Source organism: Mastacembelus armatus, chromosome 14, assembly GCF_900324485.2.
Source record: "Mastacembelus armatus chromosome 14, fMasArm1.2, whole genome shotgun sequence".
In the NCBI taxonomy this organism is placed as follows: domain Eukaryota; kingdom Metazoa; phylum Chordata; class Actinopteri; order Synbranchiformes; family Mastacembelidae; genus Mastacembelus; species Mastacembelus armatus.
Genome location: NC_046646.1, coordinates 15,760,195 through 15,770,737, shown reverse-complemented (window position 1 = coordinate 15,770,737; position 10,543 = coordinate 15,760,195). Strand labels below are relative to the sequence as shown.

General features: G+C 39.8%; 1 protein-coding gene across 2 annotated transcripts; it reads left to right on the top strand.

The window, feature by feature from the left end:
• The first annotated feature begins 217 nt into the window (after nucleotides 1-217).
• bckdk (branched chain ketoacid dehydrogenase kinase) lies at nucleotides 218-10,184 on the top strand. 2 transcript variants are annotated; one of them, XM_026329152.2, is made up of 11 exons: nucleotides 218-592; nucleotides 1,951-2,019; nucleotides 2,137-2,247; nucleotides 3,555-3,602; nucleotides 4,070-4,189; nucleotides 4,891-4,989; nucleotides 5,473-5,546; nucleotides 5,896-6,024; nucleotides 7,516-7,605; nucleotides 7,747-7,902; nucleotides 8,499-10,184. In XM_026329152.2, exons 1-11 carry the CDS (start codon nucleotides 356-358, stop codon nucleotides 8,641-8,643), a joined length of 1,278 nt encoding a protein of 425 aa, XP_026184937.1. In that variant the 5' UTR covers nucleotides 218-355; the 3' UTR covers nucleotides 8,644-10,184. The 2 variants fall into 2 exon arrangements, with proteins under 2 accessions (XP_026184937.1, XP_026184939.1); XM_026329154.2 differs by lacking the exon at nucleotides 2,137-2,247.
• Nucleotides 10,185-10,543: the final 359 nt, after the last annotated feature.

The following is a 10,543-nucleotide window of genomic DNA, read 5'->3' as shown; positions in this document are numbered from 1 at the left end:
CTGGAAACATAGCCTTATGCACGTTGAAATGTGTTCACATGAGCCCCAGGACCACTCAGAGAAGTTGTTTACCAATCTATCCTGAAGCTTCTTCCAGTAAATACAGTAATGTGGGCGGGGTTGTTGATGTTGCTTCGCTCTGCCCCCGGCATCTTTTGATTGGCTGAGCTGTCCTGTTGTTGCCTTGGCCCTTTCTCCCACTGGCCAATGCGAACAAAGCACTTTCTGTACTGTATTCAGATCTGTGCCTTTGTGCACCATTACGACGCGATCCTAATGGCCTCGTAGCAACCCTAACTTTTAGCGTTTGTACGGGAGCAGGGTAGCCCTGTTCACACAAACAGCTCTTCTCCAAATGCGTCCTGGACTGGCCTGTGTAGCGGTGGAGATGCTGAGCAGTGCTACCTGCAGAGCTAGGCCGAGACTCGGCAGGCTCTTTCTGGCCCCCGTTACCCAAACAGTAACGTTACCGAAGAGCCAGAGATTTCGGTCCACGTCCTCGATGCAGGGATTTTCGGAGTTGGCCAGAGAGCGGTCGAAGAGCGTCACGTCATTTTACAACCAGTCTGGGATTGACGTTTCCGCAGAAAAGGTAGGGATGGTAGCTACTTTTTAAAACTGCTATTCTCCTCGGAAACCGTAACGTTAGTCCTGACGTTACCGCTGTGGCTATAGCTGTAGCAAGGCACGTTAGCCGTTAGCTATGTTGCGTTCAATAACCCTGATGAACGTGGACACCGGTAGAGGTTAACATTAGCGTTAGCCGTTAGTTAACATTCAAAGCTAGCTTGTTAGCTAAATGAACGAGTTAGCCAAACTGGCTAACTGGCCATCCACTTCTCTGTCCAACTTGGACAAAGTTGTCACCGGCAGCGAAATACCGGCGATGAATGCTGTTATTTAGCTAAACTATGTCCTAATTTCCAGTAACGTTGTACAAAATGAAAGACGTAACGTATCCTATCGTTAGCTTAGATCAAAATATAACGTTAACGCTAACTGTTGATCTGTATTTGCCTTTTTATACAATATTGTGTTTAGTATGGATATTGTGTGTACTATTATAATACATAAAGTAGCGTTAAAGCGGTTTACTGCTATTTGGCAGAACTGCTCGTTCAGACTTGAATGCAGCATAACAGTTTGAATGAGGACATAGCGTTAGTGTTTAGCTAACGTTAGCTATCATGTTTCCTAAACCTGTCAATACAAAACTCGTATTTGAGCTACACTGTACTCTGTAAAACAACCACATAGCATTATTGATTTAAAGTTGAATCAATACATATGTACTGTAAAAGAAATATGTTGTCAATGGTGGATAGCTCTTTCTGTTTCTTCCTTCCCCCATTCTTTTGTATTATAGCTAACCATTTATCCAAAGAGGTTTTATCCCTGTCATGAAGTCAGTAGTTTGACGTATGTTGGCCAAATGTCTGCCATATTGAATAATGTCTATATCTGCCAGGAAAGTGGTGAACTTGTTACCCTGTTGTGCACTGGTGGAGCTGCTGCATAGTGTTACTGCTATTTAAGTGCATGGACATTAAACCCCCCCAGACCACAAAACTGGCTGATTGTAGTCAGCTGCTGCTGTTGTCCTGTGACTTGTAGTCACACATTTATTTGGTGTGGTTCCCAACATTGGGCTTGGTGGGTGGTGGAATGATAAAAGATATAATAAAAGTCCAATTGCAGGGGCTATGCTGCTAACAAATGTGCATGTTAGTTAGGAGAATGGTTTTGTTGGACCTTTTCTACTTCCAAACTATATTTGAAACTATATTAATTTTGTATCATGTTGCACATCATTGTCTTGTGTGACATTGTTCTTTAGATCACTGACCTTTATTCATATTTAATAGAGTGTGACCATTGTTGGATTTTTAAGTCTTTCTGCATGCCGATCCACGACCGGTAGACTGTGAACATGTATGTGATTGTCTCTAGGCCTCTGTGCGACTCACCTTAGCGACCTTGCTCTACTCTGGCAAGTCTCCAGAAGGACACCACATCTTGGTAAATATTTCAGCCACACTGAGAGAACTGTCAAATATATGTTTAATTCGAAGGTCTTTGATGCCTGTGACTCTTCACTAAGTTGTTTTCCACTGTTATCTGTGTGTGTACTCTCAGAGCAGTGCCAAGTACCTACACAAAGAGCTGCCTGTGCGAATCGCCCATCGCATTAAGGGATTCCGTAGCTTGCCCTTCATTATTGGCTGCAACCCCACCATTCTGCAAGTGGTAAGAGCGCAGCTCTCATCCTGCGCTTTTCCTGGCTGGTGTGTGAACATTTACATGAAGTGTGTGAGCATCAGCCATGTAGCAGATACTATAATAAGAAAGTGAGAATTCATACACTGCAAAGGACAGTCTTGGCTAAACTTTGAATAAAAGGTGGAAGATTCTCCCTTGTTATACTGGCACACAATAAGTTGTAATGGTTCAGTCCCCAGCTCCTCCTTTCCATGATAAAGTGAGGAACCCACTGGACCCCACATTACTCTGGGTGCATCATCAATGGCAGCTAGCAGTCATTGGTGTGAGTGCGAATGGGTGAAAGAGGCAAATTACAAATTAGAGATACATAGCCATTTACTCAGTAAATACAGTCAAAGCTACAAAGCCACAAGAAGAGATGTTTTGTTCTTTTTTTTTTGTTTTTTTTTGCATATTGCTCAATGCTGCTTCTGCCTAAAGTGATGATACATGTTTTTTAACAGGAACCGTAGCTCTGATCACAGTGGCTTGAATTTCAGTATCTTGGAAAAACATGAGCTGTCACTATTTTATATTTTACTGACATCCATGTGTGTTAGTGCATATTAATGTTTCTAGAGTAAACTATAGTGAGGAAAATCAGCAGGACAGTGTTGCTGCAAAGATATTTACCATTGATTGGGTTATTGGTATTATGTATTGAAATGCCACACACACAGATATTCCAAAACCTCCACTAATAAAACTGTTGTAAAGCTAGAAAATATGACTCAGAAAAAAAATTTACCAGTAATTCCTGTTGCATGTCGGCATAAGCAGTTAAGTGATACCACAGTCTAAATCAGAATGCGTCATATTTTTTATTTTCAGCAAGAGGTTCACGTTTTTCTCTAGTGTGTGGGGACAGTGTGCTCTCCCTGTTTTTTCCTGCAGACAGACTCACAGCCCCTGCATGTGTTGCCACTGATGAACCTTCACCTAGATTCCTTCCTTTTTTTTGTATCACAGAGCTTGTTTTGCATATCTGCTTTTGTCTAGCAGCCATTATCATGTGGGCCAATGTGGAATAACTCAATATGTGTGCCCTTTTATTAAAAATAGTACCTGATACACATCCAGAATCATTGATTTACATTTAAAACAGTTCAGTCATTTTAAACTTTTTTTCATCAGACTGAAGCATCCTAAAGTCTAATATAAGCCATGTGGTTGTATAGTGGGGCCCAGTCAGGGCCGGTGCTGGAGATTAGTGCTGGTGTTTTCTGGTTGGATGGACAGTCCCAGAGAATCAGCCTAATGGCAGACTCCACCTCTTCTCTCCTTTCTTACAGCATGAATTGTATATCAGAGCCTACCACATGCTGAGCGACTTTCCCCAGGTGAGTGTCCTACATAAACACACACGTGTACACATCTTCAGTTGTAAGGGTGCTCATAATCCATTGCCCAGTCCCTTACCCTAACCTAAACCTAATTCTAACATTAACCCTCAAACAGTCCTTTGAAGTTGTGAGGACTGGCCAAAATATCCTCACAGTATAGAAATGTAGTCACAATGATTGCATCTAACTGTCAGACAACCATAGGGAAACGTGTGCACACACACATACTCAAGATCCTAACTTCAAGTTCTTCATTAGTTCTTAGGGAGTGTCTTCAGGAAGGAAGTGCAGACATTTGCTTGCAACACTTTTGATTGACTTGCATGTCAATCAGTGCAATAGCGTGTCATTTTCTTTACAACAGGAAGACTGTGCCCATTAACTAAGTCGTTGTAGCTGCTTCCAGTGCAGTTAAATGAATAATAAAACTGACAGTATGTGCTAAATGTCATTATAATTGACAGATCAATGACCAGGATGTAGAGGCTCGTTTCTGCAAGTTGGTGCAGCAGCTGCTGGACGACCACAAAGATGTGGTCACCATGCTGGCCCAGGGCTTCAAGGAGTGTCGTAGACACATCCAGGTAAGAGCTGCCCTTCCTGTATACTCAGAACACCAAATATAACTGCAGTATTGAAGCTATTTTGGAAGTGATCCTCCAATAATAATTACAATAGCCTGCTCAGAATATTTAAGCTTATTACGCTTTATTATATTCATCAGAGTAAATCAAGGTCCTTAAGGTCTGTGTTGGAAAGATCCCATTAAGTACTTACAAGAAAAGGTGTTTTGAATTTAGTAGCAGATGCCTCACTCTCAGCATGGTGGCTGAGTGGTTAGCGCTGTTGCCTCACAACAAGAAGGTCGTGGGTTCGCAACCCAGCCTTTCTGTGTGGAGTTTGCATGTTCTCCCTGTGCTTGCGTGGGTTTACTCCGGATACTCCGGTTTCCTCCCACAGACCAAAAACATGCATGTTAGGTTGATTGGTGAATCTAAATTGCCCGTGTGTCTATATGTGACCCTGTGATCGACTGGTGACCTGTCCAGGGTGTACCCCTGCCTTCCACCCGAGAGAGAGCTGGGATAGGCTCCAGCAGATCCCCGTGACCCTGATTCAGGAAAAAGCGGGTATAGAAAATGGATGGATGGATGCCTCACTCTCTCCACAGTGATTGGTTTATATATGAAACATCGTATTCTGAGCTGAAAATTGCTGTAGGAGTTGTTAATGTTCCTGAGTTTTGGCTATGAAGTAGACAGCATTTTATTTTCTACCACTGCAGGATGAGACAATCATTCGCAACTTCCTGGATACGACGCTGTGCTCTCGTCTGGGAATCCGAATGTTGGCCACGCACCATCTTGCCCTTCATGAAGAAAATGTAATGTTGCTAAATGTCTGTTTCTATGATTCAAATGTATTTTACAACTTCAACATGTCTTGTTTACCTAGAACAGGATAGATGGTAACTGTAGGGGTAGAGATGGTTACCCAGCTATTCAACATTGTCACATTTTCCAGTCTCTGATGGCAGTTAATGGGGAAACTGCCTGTATGACCAAAACTGTCCCTCACTCACTTTCTGACTTTCTAATCTGGCCTGTGGCTCTCTGTTCCAAACACATTTGCTCATACTGAAGACAGAAATCATTTTCATAATTGAGAACACAGTAATATAGTTTTACTTTCAAAAAGCCTTGGTAATCTCCTAACAGTACCTTTTGGCAAATGTTATTCCAACAAGAGCAAATATAGCCATGTTTGTTTTGGCAGTATAAACTAAGTAAGAGCAAGGTATGCTGTATATTTTTTTTTTTCTCCTTGATTTAAGAAAATAATATTAAAACATTTGTTTTTGTTGCAGCCCGACTTTGTTGGGATCATCTGTAGACGTCTCTCCCCCAAAAAGATCATAGAGAAATGGGTGGATTTTGCCAGGTGAGAGTTGAGTCATGTGGCTTTATTTGTTTATCACCTTTTAACGACTGTCTGTTTCTGTATGAGCGCTCTGTTGACTGAGGGAAGTCAGAGTTCATCTGATTAAAATCTCAGGAACACACACACAGATGTGCCCTATCGTTCTGTTTACCTTTTGTAATCTTATCAAATGACCTTTTTAGTATCACTGACTTTTCCTTAGTTCTACAGGAAATGCACAAATAAAGTCATTACTGTGTGTAAACTAATAATCAGTGAACTTTTAGCAAATACAGTAATGCTTGATTCATGCGATGATTCATTAAGCATGATGCGAAAGCTAGAATGTTTAATTTTTCCAATCCACCAGACGTCTGTGTGAGCACCAGTACGGTAACTCACCCCGGGTCAGGATCAACGGACACGTAGCAGCTCGCTTCCCCTTCATCCCTCTCCCTCTGGATTACATCCTGCCCGAGCTCCTCAAGAATGCCATGAGGTAACCAACACATACATGTGCAATCCAGACAATAAACATATCAACAGTTACATGTGTTTGTGTTCTTCAGGCTCTGCCCATGGAATCAGAAATAAAATAATGGCTATAGGAGCCAGGTCTCACCTTTAGTTTAAATAGGTTTACATCAATATAGAAATAAAAGTGTGAGATAAAACCTTTTTAACACATGCTCAAATTACAAGGTTCTAAAGTAATTGGATACTTGGCTGCTAAATGTGAAAACCACAGATATCATCTTTTAAATGAAAGTGTCAGCTTCCTTTTTATTTTTCTTTGTTAAACTAAAAGGAAAAATAAAAATGTCTCTTAATTATATGCCCTTTAATGATAAAGAGTCAGTGTCCACAAATCTCAATTTAAACATATTCACACAAGGATAGTATGTAAGACTCCTTTCTAAGCATATCAACTTATATTATGTGCAGTGAAACTCTAGAGAGGAAAAATATTAATTGAACAAGAATAAAAGAACAGTGCTGCTGACCGTTTCTTGTCAGACACCCACTTTGGAAATAATTATTCATGCACATGCAAGTGCACAATTGAGATCAAGGGCATAAGCCATTAAATTAGTGGTCTTGTGAGATTAGATCTAAAGTGAAACTAAGATAACCTTTTTAGAAATCCTTATGAGGCACTTCAGTTGTGTGATATTCTCAGTCACCTAATACAGATATAACTCATGCAGCCAGGACAGAACATAAAAGGCAGTAGAACTATGGTGCAAAAAAAGATTTTTTCTTTATGCTGATTATATAGTATATGCTGTACATATGCTAAATTATAAACAGGTTTGTTAAGGTCTTTTTGCAAAATGAACCAAAACAAATATTGTAACATTTTTTACTTTGACATGTTACACTTTATTTTTTGACCCTAACAAATTCTGCTATATAATTTGTGAACATTTTTATCATTTTGAAAATGATTTGTGAATTAATCATTAGCTGCTATTATGCTGTTGATGGAAAGTGCTAATTAGTGCATGTGATCTCGGGGGAGTGGATCTTGGCATCAGGTGTTGTTTACTTTTGCTGCCCCCTACTGATGTCTCTGCAACCCATCCAGACATGTCCTATTATAATATTTCCATTATAAACATTAGTTTATTAGAAACAAATGGTATTGTCTATCTTTGACTGTTGAAGATGACCCATAAAGATTGCTCTGAGCTGGGGCAGTTTTTGACTGGAGCTGCTCGCTGTACTTTCACTGCATTCCTGTCATTCTTCCTGGGTATTGGTTTATAGGACAGAACAGCTTGTAGTTTGCAGGCTGTGCCTGATTCAGAGCTGAAAGAGTTTAGAGAATAATGATGATGCTAGTCTGCAAACAAAACGACAGTGACATATGGAAAATATTCACAGTTCAAATGTTAAAAGAGTTTGCCAAAGTGCATTTCTTTTCAGTGAGAGCACAATTTTCTCTCTCATTTTACTCTTGATGACCTCGGGGTCTTTGTCTCTTCAGGGCCACCATGGAAAGCCATCTGGACACCCCATACAATGTGCCTGATGTGGTTGTCACCATTGCCAATAATGACATAGATTTTGTCATCAGGTGAGTGGCTAACTGTCTGTCGATTGCTGGTGGTTAACACCCATAGCAATATTTTTTGAAGTTTTACTTTAAAAGCTGTGGTGTTGAGTATTGTGGCTTTCAGAGCTTCCAGAGAGAGCATTGTTTTATTTTTCCCGTTAGGATTTCTGACCGTGGCGGCGGCATCCCTCACAATATTGTAGACAAGGTGATGGACTACCATTTCAGCACAGCTGAGGAGAGTGCACAGGACCCCCGTATGAGTAACCTCTTCAACAACATTACCAACAGTGGAAACCAGTCCAGCCCTATGCATGGGTAAGAATGTGAAAGTACATAATGCGGTTTGTACCAGGGGACACAGAAGAAATAGCCCTTTGCTTGGGTGATGTGTGATCATTCAAATGAAGTGGTTCAGTCAGCTGGCATTAGATCTTGACTGTCTACATTAACAAGGATAAATCTAAAGGACAGAGCAAGGTGATAGCACTGTCTTACTAACCACGTTTGAGCTTTGTCACTTCTCTGTGGCCTATGTGTGGTCTATGGTTGTGGTTTTATACTGTCCATGTCTGTGAAATGGCTGGTAATCATGTCTCAGGGCATACCTGTCATGTTAGATGTGATTTTATGCATCTACATTTATATTTAACCACACACATGGATCTTTGTTAGCCAGATTGTTTGACTTTGTTCAAGTCACACTAATGAAATAAGGAGAACATTGATTTCAGCTGCTGACCAGCTGTTAAGGTTTCTATGCTTCTTGGTTAGATTCTCATTTGCCTTTTTTAACATCAGGTATCTGAGCAGCTGAGACATATAATTTGTAGATGGGGTCAGTGTTTTTGAAAAGCTCCATTTCAGCTTCACTGTCATCTTAAATCTGCCGTCTGTGTCTTTCTGTCCTGCAGCTTTGGCTTCGGTTTGCCCACGTCCAGGGCTTATGCTGAGTACCTGGGCGGTTCTCTGTCCATACAGTCAATGCAGGGCATTGGCACTGATGTCTACCTGCGTCTGCGCCACATTGACGGCAAAGGAGAGAGCTTCAGAGTGTAGAGCTCTCCATTAGTCATCTTGTAGATCACAACCTAGGATTCAGGTGTGCAGTTTTCCACTAGGAAGGCTGGCAAGGACTAACTTTGAAGACTTTCGTCTGCAAAGTAATGAAAGCATTAGACAGCATGTTGTCAGAAAACTCCTAATCTCACCCACTCACTTTTTTTTTCTTTTTTTGGTTTGCCCTAGGCTAATTATAAGCTATGTTAGCTGTCGAGTTGATGATTTTGGTTGTTTTCTTTTGTTATTTTTGTACCCTGTGGTGTATAAACCTTTGAATGTTTAGGTTATCGGGACAAATTGTGCATTGATGACACTGAAGTTAATATGGACAGAATGAGAAGAAAAAGAGCGTCAGTTTTAAGGAAGTTAGTTTTGAACCTAATCTTCAATAGGTTAAGGTTTTAGTTTTAGTTCCAATCTTCAAACACTCCAATCCTGTCAAATCTCCCCAAAGTCCATAAATCTACTCACATGTTCCCTGAGGATCAGTACAACTGTAGTTTGAATAATCTGGTGCTTATAGTGCATTGCCTGTTACAAGGTCGAAGGTCAAGAACAGTAAATGGTTTATGTCGGTGTCAGTAATACAGATGTTTTCACCTCAGTGTCCTAACATTACAGCTGCCAACATGTGCTGTAAACTTTAAACCTTGACAACCCTCAACCATCAGCCATTATGGATAAATGAGGACAAAACTGCCAAAACACCAAAAGCTCATGAACAGGTTTCTGTCTTGTTCTGTTTTGGGAACACAGTGAGATGAACACCTTTGTTCAGACATGGAACTTTGAGGCAGAGAAGCCATCTGAAAATGATCAGTTGCCTTAGTGTATGATGCTAGTCCTTCGACTGCTTGCTGAATTTTGCTTTTTTTTTTTTCCTTTGTCGGTTAGTTTCATGAGTTTGATGTCAGATGCTTTTGCACAATAAATAGATTTCCTCCTGTAATGCTCCATGCTTGCACCAATCACAGCAGTTTTTTACTTTATTGTAAGGATGTTAAGAGTAACAATGTACCCTAGAAGTATTGTCAAATATTATCATCTTTTTTCTGTGTTATAGGACGTTGGCTTTCTTTCAGACAGTGTTTCAGTTGTAAGTTGCTGTCTTCTAGTTTTGTGTAAGATTACATTTCAGGATTGGTCAGTTGCCAGGTTAACTATGAGTGTTACAATCTGTAACAATATATTTTTTTTTTTCTCAACATCACAACTTGATTATGTTATTACCTTAAGACAACAAATTACCATTTCAAGTGTTTTTTATATTCTCTTTTATTAGTGCCCCTTTTTTTTTCTTCCAATTTAGAAATGTTCAGTTTTCTAACATGTTCAGTTTTCTAACATCTTCACTCCTGAAGATAAGATATTGTCTGACCACATCTGAAGACAAAAGTACATGTACATGTTCCACAATTGAAGATAGAGGGGAAAACACTTTAGAACAGTGCTTCCTTATAGGCATTCGTAGTGGTGTCCACATGAAAACGTACAGGAATAAATTTGTAAATAATAAAAGAAGAGACTTTGAGAGAAAAGTTCCAATCCTGCCTGCTCTTATTCCTTCACAAACATGTGGCCATATTCTGCGTAGTTAATTCTTTAAAAGGATACAAAACATTTTTTCATTAAATACACAAAACAAATTAGTCTTAAGGGAATTGAATTGTTAAATTACATTCCCCTCTAAACACTAGTTTTCAAGCAACAAATCAACCTGAATATTACATTTACACTTAGGTTGTACTTCTATTGGGAGCATTTGTTTTAATTTTAGCCTCTTTTTTTTTTTTTTTTTTTTTTTTTTTGTAAGGGCATTAGAAATCTTATTGGCCTCACGTTGTAAACTTTATTCAAACAAATCACCTAATGGTCAGTTTTTTTGTTTCTTTTTTTA

What these genes read in the sequence shown, in the direction of transcription:
- bckdk (XM_026329152.2), top strand. Translation starts at nt 356, where the DNA reads ATGCGTCCTGGACTGGCCTGTGTAGCGGTGGAGATGCTGAGCAGTGCT. An exon ending in TTGACGTTTCCGCAGAAAAG is followed by an intron (nt 593 to 1,950) that starts GTAGGGATGGTA and finishes GATTGTCTCTAG; the next exon opens with GCCTCTGTGCGACTCACCTT. An exon ending in TGCTGAGCGACTTTCCCCAG is followed by an intron (nt 3,603 to 4,069) that starts GTGAGTGTCCTA and finishes TATAATTGACAG; the next exon opens with ATCAATGACCAGGATGTAGA.